At 40.7% G+C, this 17,472-nt stretch overlaps 1 protein-coding gene across 1 annotated transcript in view; it reads left to right on the top strand.

The window, feature by feature from the left end:
• The window catches only part of PDZRN3 (PDZ domain containing ring finger 3), a 203,820-nt gene that overhangs the window by 174,582 nt on the left and 11,766 nt on the right, over nucleotides 1-17,472 (top strand). Inside the window, exons 4-5 of the mRNA XM_073351133.2 lie at nucleotides 7,005-7,258; nucleotides 10,689-10,776. Coding sequence (XP_073207234.2) covers nucleotides 7,005-7,258; nucleotides 10,689-10,776 — 342 coding nt within the window. The remainder of the gene's footprint in view (nucleotides 1-7,004; nucleotides 7,259-10,688; nucleotides 10,777-17,472) is intronic.

The following is a 17,472-nucleotide window of genomic DNA, read 5'->3' as shown; positions in this document are numbered from 1 at the left end:
CCAAAGACCAAAATCCCAACCCTGTTTTTGCATTGAACCAATTGAATTTTTTGAAGTGTCATAAAAACAATACATTTAATTACATCTTCTATTTTGTTATAGTCATTAGAACCTTATCAAACTACTAACATCAAAAATATATATGTCAGAGACAGTCCACTTCTAAATCATTCATTAGCCAAAGTATTGTGCACTGTGCCGTCCTTTTTCTCTGTAACACTTGGCTGTGATTTTCAAATCTGATGAGGTGATTTACATACTCAAGCCTCAACTTAAATGGGAACTGTGTCTCTAAATCCCCTGGTAAGCTTTGTAAACGTCAGCCTTTGGGTTGGGTTTTGTTATTGTTGTTTGCGGGGGGTTGTTTTGTCTCATTCTGATTTGTGAGCCAGCTGTGTAAAGAAACTTGGCAGCTGGAAGTTATAGATTCCAGAATCTGGGATGAATCATTCTGACAGGAAAATCTTTCCATCAGCAAATCTTAGAATCATAGAATCATAGAATATCAGGGTTGGAAGGGACCCCAGAAGGTCATCTAGTCCAACCCCCTGCTCAAAGCAGGACCAATCCCCAACTAAATCATCCCAGCCAGCACTTTGTCAAGCCTGACCTTAAAAACCTCTAAGGAAGGAGATTCTACCACCTCCCTCGGTAACGCATTCCAGTGTTTCACCACCCTCTTAGTGAAAAAGTTTTTCCTAATATCCAATCTAAACCTCCCCCACTGCAACTTGAGACCATTACTCCTCGTTCTGTCATCTGCTACCATTGAGAACAGTCTAGAGCCATCCTCTTTGGAACCCCCTTTCAGATAGTTGAAAGCAGCTATCAAATCCCCCCTCATTCTTCTCTTCTGCAGGCTAAACAATCCCAGCTCCCTCAGCCTCTCCTCATAACTCATGTGTTCCAGTCCCCTAATCATTTTTGTTGCCCTTCGCTGGACTCTCTCCAATTTATCCACATCCTTCTTGAAGTGTGGGGCCCAAAACTGGACACAGTACTCCAGATGAGGCCTCACCAATGTCGAATAGAGGGGAACGATCACGTCCCTCGATCTGCTCGCTATGCCCCTACTTATACATCCCAAAATGCCATTGGCCTTCTTGGCAACAAGGGCACACTGCTGACTCATATCCAGCTTCTCATCCACTGTCACCCCTAGGTCCTTTTCCGCAGAACTGCTGCCTAGCCATTCGGTCCCTAGTCTGTAGCTGTGCATTGGGTTCTTCCGTCCTAAGTGCAGGACCCTGCACTTATCCTTATTGAACCCTGCTTTATTTATCTTCCCTGCTTTATCTGGCTTTTCTTACAAATACCCCCTGCATCAGATTGGACATCTTGCCGCTCTGTTATGCAACCCTTCTTCATTTAATTTTTACCCACAGTCACCCTGTAGAACATTTAGCAAGATGCTGCAGTTGGAAGTTGTTCTGCTGTAACTACAATTAAAATAGGTATTTTTTTCAAAGATCTTTGATCCAGTCCTACTGCCTGTTCTCCACCTGATGTCAAACGTTATGATGTCTTACTTATCTCCCTAGTAATTATTTGTGAGAGTACAAAGAGTTAAGATTCAGGTGAGGAAACTGACCTTATGTTTTGTTGAAATAAGTTATGCAGCAAACTAGAAATGCAAAGCCTCTAGCGAACATTTTAACATAAAAAAATTAGCTATATTACTTGCGAGAAAACTGATCACAGAATGATTGATCCAGCTAGCACTAGTTGGACAGTTTTACTAGCTTTTATAACATTAAGTTGTGGAAAGTGGATCATGTAAAGTTTGCCTGCCTAACAATGATTTCAGGCCAGAGCTGTAAAATGAAATACTCGATATAACTTGGGGTTGGTATTAATTGATTGCTTAATTACCTTAATTGTACACAAATTATTTAAAAAATCAATTGTAGGCTTTACACAATAAACATCTGCAACATTTAATTTATAGTAAATAATAAAAGCAGGAACCTAATCAGCAGTTCCTCTTTAAACAGAAAATATTACATTGGACTTAATATTACAGCTGTACAAATTATTTTAAAAGTAATCTGCTCAGTTGGACGAGTTTAATTTGACCAGGCCAAACTTTACATGTTGTTCATTACTTTGAGCAATTGCAGTCAGTGCAACTGTTAGTGTAATGCAAATGTAATGCTTGCACATAACAAATGCTCCCATTCTCAACTGGCTGATCAAAAATCTGGAGTCATCACCTTTCCCAGTTTCTCCATGATGACCCTAAGATGACAGTGTAATCAGTATGTGCACAAGGTAACTCAAAAGGAGCAGGTCTATGCACTGACATTAACCTGCTCTTTATTGCTTTTTGCCATAGGCAATATGTTAACTACAAGCCAAACCCAGATATCATTGTCACGTGGAGTTGCACCTTACTCTATAAGTAAGGCTAAGATTTTGTCACGGATATTTTTAGTAAAAGTAATGGACAGATCATGGGCAATAAAGAAAAATTCACAGAAGCCCATGACCTGTCTGTGACTTTTACTAAAAATATCGATGACAAAATAAGGAGCTCCACTGCAGAGTCCCCACACTGCCAGCAGTGGCTAGGCATCTGCGGGGTCTGCTCGGAGCTCCGGGGGCCCCCACCACCTGTGGGGGCTTGGAACTCTGGGGGGGGTCCCACACCAGCCATGATGGCAGGGAGCTCCAAGGGTACCCCACCGCCTAGGAGCTCCGGGGTTACCCCAATGCCCATCCATGGCGGCCGAGCGCTCCGGAGCTGCCTGCGCCCCCTCCCCCCGTCACCCAGGAGCTCCGGCCCACAGCGGCCAAGAGCTCTGGGGGTCCATGACTTCCGTGACCTCTGTGAAAAAATCATAGCCTTATCTATAAGTAATACATTTGCTTCAATGGGACTGTTTTGGAGTAAAGTAATAGCTGTTCAAGACAGAATTCTCACACACACACACATTGACTGGAAGGGTTGTGAAGTAGGTTGGTCGTGGTCATTCCTCATGGAACGTTTGGCTGCTGAATCGCAAGAAGTCCCAAATTTTGTAGAAGAGCTTGTCAGTCAATATGAGAGATAAACCCATGAGAGATATGCCACTGCAGCAATTCAGAGGGTTCACAGAAAAGCTAATTTTGGTCTGAGCAGAGCTGTTAAATTACAGTATGATGCTCCCAACATTTCAGACTAGCTCTTTCAAAGGATTTAGGTGTAAAAATGTGAATGGTCAATTAGCAATAAAGTTCTTTCTGTAAGGTGAGTATCCATCAATCGAGGGGATCTAAAAAAATGAAGTGCATTGGGATGGAAGATTTTTAGAATAGACTCCATGCTCAGAAATTCTATTTTTAAAATTGGCTCTCACTGGGATAGGGAGTCCAGGAACTCTTTCAGTGCTCATCTAATCTCTCTACCCATCTTTACAGTGGTATCTTAGGGTATGCGTGCTCCGTAACCGGAGGTGCGACTGCAGCGCATGTAAACATACCCAAACTAGCTTTGGTATAGTTAGCTTGAACAGCAATAAGCGATGAAGTCACGGCAGCATGGGAAGCCATTCAAGAACACACCCATGGTCCTGGATGTGCTTGAATAGTCCATGCTGCCACAGCTCCACTGATATTGTTATTCAAGCTAGCTAGATCCCAGCTGGCTCAGGTATGTCTACAAATCCTCTGAGTGCAGTGTAGACACACCCTTTGTCTTTATTACAATGTTAGGGCACCATTACAATGTTTTATCTGAAAAGCTATTTACAAGATACTGATGCAAAATTGCTTATTCAGAGGTCTTGTCCCAATAGTTTTGTAATACAGTAATATGGTTAAATGATTTTGAAAGAAACTTGAAAAAATAGTCGGAAGAATCAATATCTTGTTCTGCGTGGACAAGCACTGAGGGATCTCTAATCTGTAAGAAGTAAACAGGGCGCCAGTTTGTGTCTTGCTCAAACGATTAACCTAGTGAAATCTTACAGCTGAAATAAAAAGTAGAATATGGGACCTGTTGCTACCTGGTGAATGAAAATAACTATAAATACAACATTTTCCACAGAGTCTTTAATGCAAACTGTAGCCCAAAATAGTAGAGAAAAACAGGAAGATATTCCCAGGCTGCAGTGAAGACCACTTTTGTACCAACAACATAAAGAGACAGAGAGTCATAGATTTTAAGGTCAGAAGGGACCATCATGATTGTCTAGTCTCACCTCCTGCACAACGCAGGCCACAGAATCTCACCCACCCACTCCTGTAATAAACCCCTAACCTATGTCTGAGCTATTGAAGCGTACTTTAAAGACTTCAAGGTGTAGAGAATCCTTCAGCAAGTGACCCGTGCCCCACGCTGCAGAGGAAGGTGAAAAACCCCCAGGGCCTCTGCCAATCTGCCCTGGAGGAAAATTCCTTCCCAACCCCAAATATGGCGATCAGCTAAACCCTGACCATGTGGGCAAGACTCAACAGCCAGACACCCAGGAAAGAATTCTCTGTAGTAACTCAGATCCCACTCCATCTAACATCCCATTGGGCATATTTACCACACATAATCAAAGATCAATTAATTGCCAAAATTACGCTATCCCATCATACCATCCCCTCCATAAACTTATCAAGCTTAGTCTTGAAGCCAGATATGTCTTTTGCCCGCACTGCTCCCCTAGGAAGGCTGTTCCAGAACTTCACTCCTCTGATGGTTACAAACTTTTGTCTAATTTCAAGTCTAAACTTCCTGATTGCCAGTTTATATCCATTTGTTCTTGTATGCACATTGGTACTGAGCTTAAATAATTCCTCTCCCTCCCTGGAATTTATCCCTCTGATATACTTAGAGAGCAGTCATGTTTCCCCTCAGCCTTCTTTTGGTTAGGCTAAACAAGCCAAGCTCTTTGAGTCTCCTTTCGTAAGACAGGTTTTCCATTCCTCGGATCATCCTAGTAGCCCTTCTCTGTATCTGTTCCAGTTTGAATTCATCCATCTTAAAATGGGAGACCAGAACTGCACACAGTATTCCAGGTGAGGTCTCACCAGTGCCTTGTATAACGGCACTAACACCTCCTTATCTCTATTGGAAATACCTCACCTGATGCATCCCAAGACCGCATTAGCTTTTTTCACAGCCATATCACATTGGCGGCTCATAGCCATCCTGTGATCAACCAGTACTCCAAAGTCCTTCTCCTCCTCTGTTACTTCCAACTGATGAGTTCCCAATTTATAACAAAAATTCTTGTTATTAATCCCTAAATGCATGACCTTGTACTTTTCACTATTAAATTTCATCCTATTACTATTACTCCAGTTTACAAGGTCACCCTTAGGGGGCAGGATTAAAAAGAGAGAGGAGAGTTGGAGAAAATCTATCGAGGACAGTTGTGAACAGAGTCCGTAAATTAGGGAGGGAGGGAGGCAGTGGAGTTGTCTGATGATGGGAATGGTGTGGCTGTGCTTCTTGTCCACATGAGTAGCATTCTATGCCACACCCTCTGGCCAACTGAGCTCAGGGTGCTCGGCTTCTTCGTTTGGAAACTGTCATGAACTCATATTTGTATTATAGGCAGAGAGGCATGTGAAAGGTAAATGTCAACATTTACAAAATGCTTGTGTATGGTGAAAGGAAAGAGAAAGTCACACATACGGATGGTTATTTATGCAGCGCTGCTCATAGCACTTCATGTGTACACACAATGAACAACAAGGGCCCAGCTCCAAGCATTCAAAAGTTAAGACTCAGGCCCCCAAATATCTTGAGATTGGCTTAAAATAACAACTTTAATAATGGATAGAACTTTGCAGTTCCTTGTCTTTGTTTCCTGGTTTCTGGGTCTTTAGGCTACACTCGCTTCACATTGCCAAGCTTTTCTATGCAGCCATGAGGGGTAGAAACTTGCATTGTGTTTTTAAATGGATGCTGAGATTCTCATATAATTTCTTGCTTCCAGCAGCTTTAAGAAAACCACCAAATATTATGAGACCCACAATAAACTCACGAGAGTTGGCAACACTGTGAGTGGCAGTGGTTGATGTCTTCATTTATTGTGTGATCTGTCTCAGGCAGATCACACAGTGAATGAAGACATCAACCACCACCACTCTTCTAGCATTTCAAAGTTAAAGTGAATGTAGAGTTCTGAAAGGTGCCAGATGGGAAGTAGAGGGAAAGGAAGTCCTCTCCACTAGAGAAATAAAACTAGTAAAACCTGGCCAGTGGCTTTGCAAACTTCTTCATACTGTTTGCCCCTTGATCCCCAAGGTTTGCCTACCATTTGGGAGCCAATTATGATGAGCTGTTGGTGCCTGTCTACTACAGATAAATAACTGGGAACATTTCACATGGATCACTGAATAGCCATCCAGTGAGTGCCCCTTTTGGCCACTGTCAGCTTAATCCAAATTGAAGCTGGTGACCTACCTTACTAGGTAGTCACATGTTCCCTATTACAGACACAGAACTGAGGCCAGACACTCAGTGAGGCTGACACACTAGGGTCAGATTTTTTTTTAAGAGTTTATCAGCCAATAGGCTATGCACTTTTGAAAATCTGGCTCCGAAGTGATGTGCCCAAGGACACACAAATAGTTTATAGCACAACCAGGAATTGAACCCACATCTGCTGAATTTCAGTACAGTGCCTTTACCAAAAGACCATCCTTCCTCCCTTGAGGGGAAAGGCTCCATAACCTGCATTATCTGTCCCCTTAATCCTCTAGCTCTTGTTTTACCTTTACTAATTATCATGTACATAGTGCTCTGAAGGTCCCAGGCAGTTAAGTAAGCCACATTGTTTAGACAAGTCCCTGACCCTAAGAGCCTATCACTTCTGTATTTCAGGGTTTTGCACAGCAACTCTCACCATGGTATCTAAGCTGCTGGACAATTTTTTAATTTTTTTTTTTAAAGATGAGGCATGAAGTTGGAGAGCAGACTTTTCACTTCTGACTGTTCATGGGCATTTTACATGAATAAGCAAACAAAGGGTGGAAGTATTATCTCCTGTTCTCTTCTAATGGTTTCCCATTCACTCTTTCCACAGGTAAATGGAAAAGATTTATCGAAAGCAACACATGACCAGGCAGTGGAAGCATTCAAAACAGCCAAAGAGCCCATCGTTGTACAGGTCCTGAGGAGAACCCCACGCGCTAAGATCTTCAGTCCTTCTCATGAGTCTCATCTGGTAGATATGGGCACCCAGACCGATATAACCTTTGAACACATCATGGCTCTAACCAGGATGGGATCCCCTCCTCCACCAGTCTCAGTACTAGATCCATACCTCTTACCTGAGGAGTAAGTAACAGTTTTTTGTAAAGCACTAGAAAACCACTGTGTTTCTTAACCTAAGAACCACATTAAGGACAAGATTTTGAACCCTTCACACACACGGATGAGCAGTTACTCACATGAGTAGTCCCACTGAGTTCACAATCAGGCCCTATAAATCATTTTTGTTTGTAGTTGTTTTAAAGGAAAAGGCTAATGTTGCTTGTAATTCCCCTCACTACCTCTTTGGGTTGCTTATGTTTTAACTTTATTTTTTATGGCTGCCATAAATTGCATACTGCTAAGAGCAGCTGCATTCTGTTCCGGTGTATTAATTACTTTATTATAACCCTGAAGCAATGTTACTCACATAAATTATATTTTAGGACTGAAATTACTTACCAGTGCTATCAAGGATGTTTTAGAATCAAAATGTAATTATTGTTAATGGTAGTTCGATGCTTTTGTACTTACAAATAAAAAACTATAATTACTTTCAGACACACATGCACCCCACCCCACACACATTGTTTGAAGGGGAAACAGTTCCCCATAGAATCCATGCTAATTGTCACCACTCAATCCACATTTGCCTCTGGTGAGGCATAGAAGATACAAAAGCTTCTAAAGATGTCAACTGTTGTGCATTATGGACCAAATTCTAGTTAGTTCATAGCATGCGGCTGTAACTTCCTTTAAATGAGTGCACGTATATTGTACAAAGCAGTGTTAATGTGCACCCTTTATTCTGGCTATACAGTGTAGGAGTCCGTGGAGAGATATGAACAGCAAACTTAGGGCTTGTCTACACTTAAAGCGTGGCAGCAGCACAGCTGCGTTGCTGTAGCAATTAGTGAAGGTGCTACCAACGCCAACGGAAGAGCTTCTCCTGTTGATATAAGTACTCCGCCTCCCAAAGAGGAGGTAGCTACGTTGACAGAAGCCCTCCTGTCTACATAGTGCTGTCTGCACCAGGGGTTAGGTCGGAATAACTACGGATTTTCCACACCCCCTGAGCGACGTAGTTTTACCAACATAAGTTCCTAGTATAAGACCAGGCAGGCTGTGAGCGTAAACATAAGAAAAAATCCCATTGTGCCCTCCCAGACTCCTTTCAGAGGGTTCCTGTAAAGGAGAAACCTAGAGCAGGAATGGACATCAATGCTGTACTGCTCCTTGTGGGTTTTGCGGCATGTGAGCATGCACAAACTGAGCCAGAAATTGGTTGCGTGTCCATAAGTGCATGGTGTTCCGAATGTTTCATTGTTGGGCATTTTTTTCTATTAACTATTTGAAAGGGGGGGTTCAATTAAGAAGTCACTGCCTTGCCTCCCTGTTCCCAGCCCACATTTTAGTGCTGCGTTGAGGGCTAGTTTTCAGGCTCTCTGACAGTCAACTGGCAGTGAAGTTTAGAGCATTCTGGAGGGGATGCTCTTCTTCTTCTTAGCTAAGTTACGTTACGTTCCATAGAAATATACCCGGGGGTTGATGGTAATGCCATTGCAGTCTCTGAGGAGACCTCTGCCTGAATTCCCAGCTGCTAGGCAAGCACTGTAATGCAACAACTACACCATAAACGTGGTAAAGAAGAGGAATTCATGAGAGAAGTCATTTAGGTTACAACATGCCTGCATAACAGCAGGCCCATCAGTAAGATTGATCCTAACTCTGCCACTCACACATGAGATATTGATTAGAACTCTGGACATCATCAGTGGCCTGGTTTTGAGCCGCAGCTGAACAACTGTGCATGCAAAACTCATATTCAGACGTAAAAGGGCTTGTTCCTGCAAAGAGGCACTTAAATACCCCACTAACCCAACTGTGCATGCAAATGAAGAGTTTTGCAGATGCAAATGGTTTTCATGCTTTTTTTTCCTGGGTACAAGAAGTGTAAAAATGATCCTTTATATTTAACGTCTCTTGCTGCCTGTTTCCATGTCCACTGAAATCAGTGTGACCCTTGAAGAACAACCCCGACATCAGCAAAATAGCAGATACTGCTTTTAAATGGCCTCTCACTTACATAGAAACGTGCATCTAGTTAACAAGGAATCAAATGGAGTTCACTTCAATCTTAGAAGTAAATAAAGGTGCTTCATATTCATTGGCGATCACCAAAGCATTATACTGCTGAAAATCCCCAAAGTGCGAATAGTGCAGCTGTCTGAGGGGAGCTGGAATTTAAAAACAACGTGCCAATAATGATTGGCAATTTAAAGAGGGTGGAGTGTGTTTAAATTGCTAACCATTAAACACACCCCATTGTGTTTCAATTGCCAATCACTAATAGCCTATTGTTTTAATCCTCAATAACTGAGGACCAAATAATGATTATAATAATACTTAGCAATTTGATAGCATTTTACATCTTCAAAGAAAAGTACAAATATTAACTAAGATGACAAAGGTAGTTTCACCTCTGCATACATGGGCTGCAATCCAACTCAGTTTATAAATAAAAACAAGCCTAGCAGTCTCATCATACTCCCTGAAGAACATTTGTCCATATCACAAAACAGCAGTAATCACACAGCTGAGAACAATTGGAAGTGTCTGCTTAGCAGAAACCAGGAGAAGAAACAGTAGGGGTGTTGCAAGCAAGAGCCAAACTGCATTTGCAAAACTGTGAGAGCCTCCAGTATTCTTGGCTGTATCCAGTTGATCTCTGCCTTTGTGCTAACCTTTCACACTCCAGCTATTCTTGTGCAAAGTTGTCAAAGTTCTGATCTCCATAATCTCATATATATTACATCTTTTCCTCAAACTGCATGCTTCTAATCCCTTTTCAGCTAGATTCACTCTGACCTCTTTGGCAAGTTACTTAAACCTCTTTGTGCCTCCATATCCCCATCTATATAACTGCACCCCTCAGAAATATTGCATATCTTAATATATCCAAAGCACTTGGACATTCTTTGATGAAAGGTGCTACTCAGATGTGAAGTATATGTGCGCTATAAGATCTTTTCTGAAAACCGTAGCACTTTTGCAGCCCCAGGTTTTCATTCAGAAATTCTGAAGAATCATCTTATGCATGTGACATTCTGCCAATCTATCAGCAGAGTGATAGTTTCATTTATCGTACAATTTCATCCTAGTTTTACCAGTCCATCATGCAGCCCCCTTCTCACCTCAGCAACTCCTTTTTGGTTTATGGGATTGGCTTTGCGTTTGGGAGGGAAAGGTCACAAATTTTAAATTTACAATTATAAAACATTTTCGGGGTCTTTTACTTCCGTCTTTGTATTCATCATGTTTAAGGTGCACTGCAGGTTTTATATTCGTGTAGTTTTCATTTGGTGTATTTATTATTATAAACAGTGCACTCTACCCCATACTTGTTTGTCTGATTGTAAGTCTGTCATGTTAGTGATGACCTGCCATGAGACTGAGATGGATCAATATGCTAATTAGCACAGGGCATGATATCCTAAAACATACTTTGTTCTTCCAGTCATTCATCGGTGCATGAATACTATGACCCAAATGACTACATGGGAAGCATTCATCAAGAAATGGACAGAGACGAGTTAGAATTAGAGGTATTTAATAACTATTCACAAAAATGTAAAATTCAAAACGTTTTATATATTGTCATGTGTCATGGTCTTCTTATTTAGCATTTAACTACAATTACACATGTATAATGTCAAAAGACATTTTTAACAATTATGCATAAGCATATTTCTCTCCAGTTACTCCGTAGGTAGTAAACATTAAAGCTTATACAACTATGTCGTGTAATGATGAGCTAGATCCTCAGCTGGTGTAAACTGACATTGTTCCTTTGGAACTATACTGATGTACAGTACCTGAGGATCTGGCCATATGAAATTACATATTTATTACATGCAAAAAACAATATGATTTGGTAGGTGGAACATGTACCACAAATTCATAATAGATTATTTTTACACTTCAGCGTTTCAGTAGTATTACTTGTTTTCTAAATATCCATGGGATTGGAAACAAAGATTGCTAGTCTTAATCATGTAAAGCTATTTTAAAATTGTAAGAGGAGATCAAAGAAAATATCTCAAATTCCGAAGCTGTTTTTCCTCTCTCATAACTGAAAAGTTACAGCAGTAGATGTACAGAATCATAGACATTAAAAGCAGAACAGACATCTGAGCGCATCTAAATCCCTCTTCCTGCTAATGCAAAATTTCTGTTGTATCCAGTCAATTTTAAAATGTCTTAAAGCAATGGAACTTCCAACACTTCCATTGTGAAAATCTTGCATGTCCCAACCGAAAGCTTATTTTTCAATTTTCCCTTTATGAATTTCATTACATTACTACCAACTCTCCTGCCACTGAGAGTGTAATTTAAACATGTGGGGCATGATTCAGCAAGGTACCTAAGCATGTGTCTAACATTATGCTCATGAGTAGCTTCACTGAAGTTATTATTTTTACTTCTACATTTACACTGGTCATAAAGGTTCTAATATTTCTGTAGCCACTGACTAATGCATCTGTCTTTGTCACTGAAGTCTAAGCTGGTTAATATATGCTTAGTTGCCCATATGCTGATGTAACACAAAAGGTTACATTCAGTTTGTGTGCACCACTGATTTCTTACATCTCAGTCCTGCTAACACTTCACTTTCCAAAGAGATCAGTGCTCACTTAGCTCTGCGACTATTTAAATCAGTGCAAGTTTTACCATTGAATTCAATGGAAGCAGAGTTTGACAGCACTTTTTGAGAATCTCACCCCATGAGCATGAAGTTGCTCACCTACAAATTTACAAGATGACTAAATTCTACAGGTCTGGCTGTAATTGGTTTCCGTATAAAAATTCAAATAGAAATCAGACAAGAATCAAGGGATGAGTGATCTCAGCAGCAGCTGTCGACGTTTCTGTTTTTATGTCTCTTTGTACAGTATCTTTTATACAATATGGATTTCAATTTAAAGGGAAAATGTTGAGCACATTATCATTTTCTGCTACTGTCTTTTCAAAATAGTGTCTTAAGAAATCTAATATTGTGGATAAATCATATTGCTTCCATTAGAAGATCAACCAGTTGAGCTGAAAATTGTTTAAACATGTGCACTTCAGTAGCCAGTTGTTAACGTGGCTTAAATCCCAACATTAATAATTTTGACATTGATATAGTACTTGGTGGCAAAAGGTGATCAGCTCAGTAACACAAGCAGCTGAACATTAGAAACATCTCTGTGGCCTAATGGGATTTCTTAAAAACCACTAAAGATTCTTGTTCAAATCTTGGAGACTAAGATCAATGGAAGAGTCAAAGTACTATAACAAAGACTTGACTAGCTAGTTGCTTTTTTGTTTGCCTATTGATAGATGTGCTTTAACAGACCACAAAGGCACTTGTTTCATTGCCTGTAGTGGGAATGTCTAAAGCAAGAAAACCATCTAGTCACCCTTGTGGGCTTTTATGTCTATAAAATGTGCTCTGAATTTCAATCACATTTGAAATAAACTTGTCTAAACTTTTATGAGCTATAACTGTCTAGTTATTAACTTGTAACAAGTAAACAAGGTCAAACCAGTGAAACACACAGGTTGCAACATTCTTCTGTAAATGTCCATAGGGTATAGTTTATGCTGGAATCATTAAAAAAAGACACCAAAATTGTGTACCCAAAATTGATTCATGATTCAAATTTAACTATTATGTGTTCAATTCGGTAAATGTAAATAAACAAAATGATTTCTTTAACAGTTCTTACACAAGGATCTGACTGAAAAAATATGGAATTAATATTTCATTTTAAGTTAGCAAATACATTCAACTTTGCAAAGAGACCCAGACAGAATTAATTTCAGGTTCAAAGAGAAGCAATATATCACTGCAGGATTTCCCTGGGATGTCATGGATTAAATGTTTATTCAGCCAAGTCAGCCCAGCTGCCAGACAGCCACTATAGAAGTTTCCCTCAGTATGTTAATTCCTTTGGACTATAAAGGAGAAAATTCTGAACTGAGGGTATGTGCACTTGTTCTCTCAATGTTTACTATGTTATTTCCCTTTCCAACTTTTCTGTTTGTCCAAGCAGGATGTGTGTCTTATTCTCAAGTATAGGGATTGAGAAGAATTCTTCCAAGTTACATTTCAGTTTGAGACAAAGCATATCATGTGAGGGAAGGGGGAACACAACAGAAGCCCTTTGACTCTTCCAAGTTCTTCCAGTCGAGCCTATTATGCACAATTCATGCTAGGCAAGAACCACTCTGGCAGGATGTTCCACAGCATGAAGAGGCATGTGTCTCTGATACCCATCCTCTCACAAAGCTCTATCCTGGTGTACCCCCTCCCCCAATATCTTAACATTGGTGATAGATACTTTGATGACTGAAATCCACTCTTCAAAGCCTGAAATGGGTCTTTAGTTGCACGCAGCAATCTGACCCCCCCGTAGAATCATAGAATATCAGGGTTGGAAGGGACCTCAGGAGGTCATCTAGTCCAACCCTCTGCTCAGACCAATCCCCTGTTTTTGCCCCTAATCCCTAAATGGCCTCCTCAAGGATTGAACTCACAACCCTGCGTTTAGCAGGCCAATGCTCAAACCATTGAGGTATCCCTCCATTAGTGTCCATTTTTGTTGCCCTTCGCTGGACTCTCTCCAATTTCTCCACATCCTTCTTGTAGTGTGGGGCCCAAAACTGGACACCGTATTCCAGATGAGGCCTCACCAATGTCAAATAGAGGGGAATGATCACGTCCCTCGATCTGCTGGCAATGCCCCTACTTATACACCCCAAAATGCCACTGGCCTTCTTGGCAACAAGGGCACACTGTTGACTCATATCCAGCTTCTCATCCACTGTAACACCTAGGTCCTTCTCTGCAGAACTGCTGCCTAGCCATTCGGTCCCTAGTCTGTAGTGGTGCATTGGATTCTTCCGTCCTAAGTGCAGGACTCTGCACTTGTCCTTGTTGAACCTCATCAGATTTCTTTTGGCCCAATCCTCCAATTTGTCTAGGTCCCTCTGTATCCTATCCGTACCCTCCAGCGTATCTACCACTCCTCCCAGTTTAGTATCATCCACAAACTTGCTGAGGGTGCAATCCACACCATCCTCCAGATCATTAATGAAGATATTGAACAAAACCGGCCCCAGGACCGACCTTTGGGGCACTCCACTAGATACCAGCTGCCAACGAGATATGGAGCCATTGATCACTATCCGTTGGGCCCGACAATCTAGCCAACTTTCTACCCACCTTGTAGTGCATCCATCCAGCCCATACTTCTTTAACTTGCTGACAAGACTACTGTGGGAGACGGTGTCAAAAGCTTTGCTAAAGTCGAGGAATAACACGTCCACTGCTTTCCCTTCATCCACAGAACCAGTTATCTCGTCATAGAAGGCAATTAGATTAGTCAGGCATGACTTTCCCTTGGTGAATCCATGCTGACTGTTCCTGATCACTTTCCTCTCGTCTAAGTGCTTCAGAATTGATTCTTTGAGGACATGCTCCATGATTTTTCTGGGGACTGAGGTGAGGCTGACTGGCTTTTAGTTCCCAGGATCCTCCTTCTTCCCTTTTTTAAAGATTGGCACTACATTAGTCTTTTTCCAGTCTTCCAGGACTTCCCCCGATCGCCATGAGTTTTCAAAGATAATGGCCCATGGCTCTGCAATCACATCCGCCAATTTCTTTAGCACAGAGGGCTGGCCACCTCCTCCCCATGCTGTGCTGCCCAGTGCAGTAGTCTGGGAGCTGACCTTGTTCGTGAAGACAGAAGCAAAAAAAGCACATCCTCTGTCACTAGGTTGCCTCCTTCATTCAGTTACCCCTAAAAGGCCCTCTTGGCACCCAGGCGGAAAGAAGCAGCAGAATACTAAATGTACTTTACCCTTAGAAATACAATGCTTGAAACATCTTTTCCTTTGCCACTCCTAGAGAAAAGAAACAGGGAAAGAAGATCAGCTTCCTTGTTGAGGTACAAATGGGAAATCATCTTCAGCACAAAGCAGGGGAACCATTCTAAGCACCATGCTCTAATATAGGGACCAGTTTCTGTGCTGTTAGCTCAAGAGACAGCCAACAAAAGTTTTTTCCTCCCGCTGAATAAAGAAACAACTACAACATGGTGGTCAGTAAGCTCCTTACTATATGTAGGCATACTGACATCACAAAGGCTTTGACATCTCCCCATCTCCACGTTTTATCCACTGTGGAGACTGGCAGAAAAGGAGAAGGTCTGTTGGTTTGGTATCTGAAGGCTCAGCATACAAAAAGCTTCATTTTAAAAAAACGTATTTATTTCAAGCTTTGGCTAGACATCCAAATTGAATCTCTGAACCTTTCAGTCATCACTAGCCATTTGTTTCAAATGTTTAATGCTCATTTTTGCCTTTTTAAGCAAAGGTCTGGGTTTTTTATAAATGTGCAAACTGGCCATAATTTCAGATCATCTGTAAAACAATTCAATAATCTGTTGCGAATGAATGTCCTTTTGGGTATAGAGGTTAATTTACGGTTACCACTAATTCTGAATCTATTATTACAAGTGTGTGGAGGCATAATAATATCATAGTACATGATCATTCTTGTTGCCTTGCTATAAATGTCATACAGGCAACACACTTTTTGAGCTCCCCTTGGCTCTAAGCCAGCCATTCTTTTAAGCAGTTTTCATATTGAGTATGGAGAGTATTCTAACATTTCCATCAAACATATGTACAAACTCCACTTTTACTTGATGTATGCAAGCAAAGGATCCAGGTCATTTTGCTTATGTCTATAAAGGTTATATTACAGCAATACATATAGAATGTAATTCTGATTTGTATCGTCTGAACACTGCTCCTGACATTACAGCATCTAGTGGAAACCGCCATTGTCCAGTTTCTAATGTCTGTGGATCTGTTCCAGGTGTCGTACACATACATTGGGCTCCTCTTCCCAATGTAGGTGGCTGATGTGTTTCATAATGTAGTTATGATCTTCTACAGGGGTCATCCCCACAACATCTGAGCATCTATCCAGCCCAAAATATTCCTCCATCCCAGTTCTATTATAAAACACCAAACTAAGCTAAAAGAATGTCCACATGGCAGGGACTTTGGGAGCAGTCCAGCAATCACTACACATGAAACTAGTCATCTGCAACAGGATTAGAGCTTGCAGGATTGAGCCCTTTGCCTTGCCTGTCTTGCAGTACAGGAACTTCGAAGTGATAGGCAGGAGATGTAGAAGGTCAAAGGAGTCAAGTTTTAATTCACTGTTTCAAAAAAATTTACATGCCAGTATTAATTCCTAGACTTTTACATTCTCAGTACAAATGGACAAACTATCATTGGGCTTTGCAGATTGTGATTTTTTTTCATGTAACAGAACCTATGCTTTAAAAAAAATTGACTCTGAATATGGAAAATAGCCTTTGCTTTAAAGAATTTGGATTTGTATACTTGTACCTATAAAACCTTTCAAAGCTTTATGATTACATTAAAACTTTATTGAGGAAAAGGCACATAGAAAAGAGCTGTTCCTATTTTTAAGTACACAAAATTATCACATTTAGAGTAACATGAAATCCCAGTTCTTCTTCTTCCCAGGGCTAGAGGGATTACCCAAGGGTAAGTCTACCAATTAATTATCTGTAAAAAAAAAAAATCAGGTATTAAACACCTGCTCTGAGTCTCTTTTTGCAGGATTTTTCTTTCAAAAGGCCACCTGTCTAAAGATTGGTTTCCTTATATATATTTTAAAATTCCCTGAGGTGATTTATCCCCTTCCAAATATGTCACATCAGACTCTCTCTCATGCTTATGTATTAAAATGCACAATTATTTAAAATGCATTGAAACAAATGAGTATCAATATTAAATATAAGCTATAAGCAAGAATGGACAAATACCTTGTCCACCTCCCAAAAAAAATAGTAAAGTATTAATCATCAAGTAGGATTCATCTAACGAGGCTGACATGTTTCACACTTTGCTGTATTCTTTCATTGCAGATAGAAGACAAGATGATCCTGTACAGCAGCTAAATATGATCTCTTATTCTTTTCTTCAAGACACATTCTCAGATGCATAGAGTGCATAAAGCCCTCTTAAAGACATGACGCCCCTTTGTTAAGATACACAGAAAAATGCAGAAGAACTGTGCTAAACCTAATTTAGGGGCATAATGCCTGATTCTCCCCCATAAAATCCAGAATAAACCCACTGATATCAAAAGAGTTACTCTGGATTTACACCAGCATAACTGAGATTAGAATTAGCCCCACTTTATCTAATCA

This window comes from Lepidochelys kempii, chromosome 7 (genome assembly GCF_965140285.1).
Source record: "Lepidochelys kempii isolate rLepKem1 chromosome 7, rLepKem1.hap1, whole genome shotgun sequence".
NCBI classification, from domain to species: Eukaryota; Metazoa; Chordata; order Testudines; family Cheloniidae; genus Lepidochelys; species Lepidochelys kempii.
This window is presented reverse-complemented; position numbering and strand designations above follow the sequence as displayed.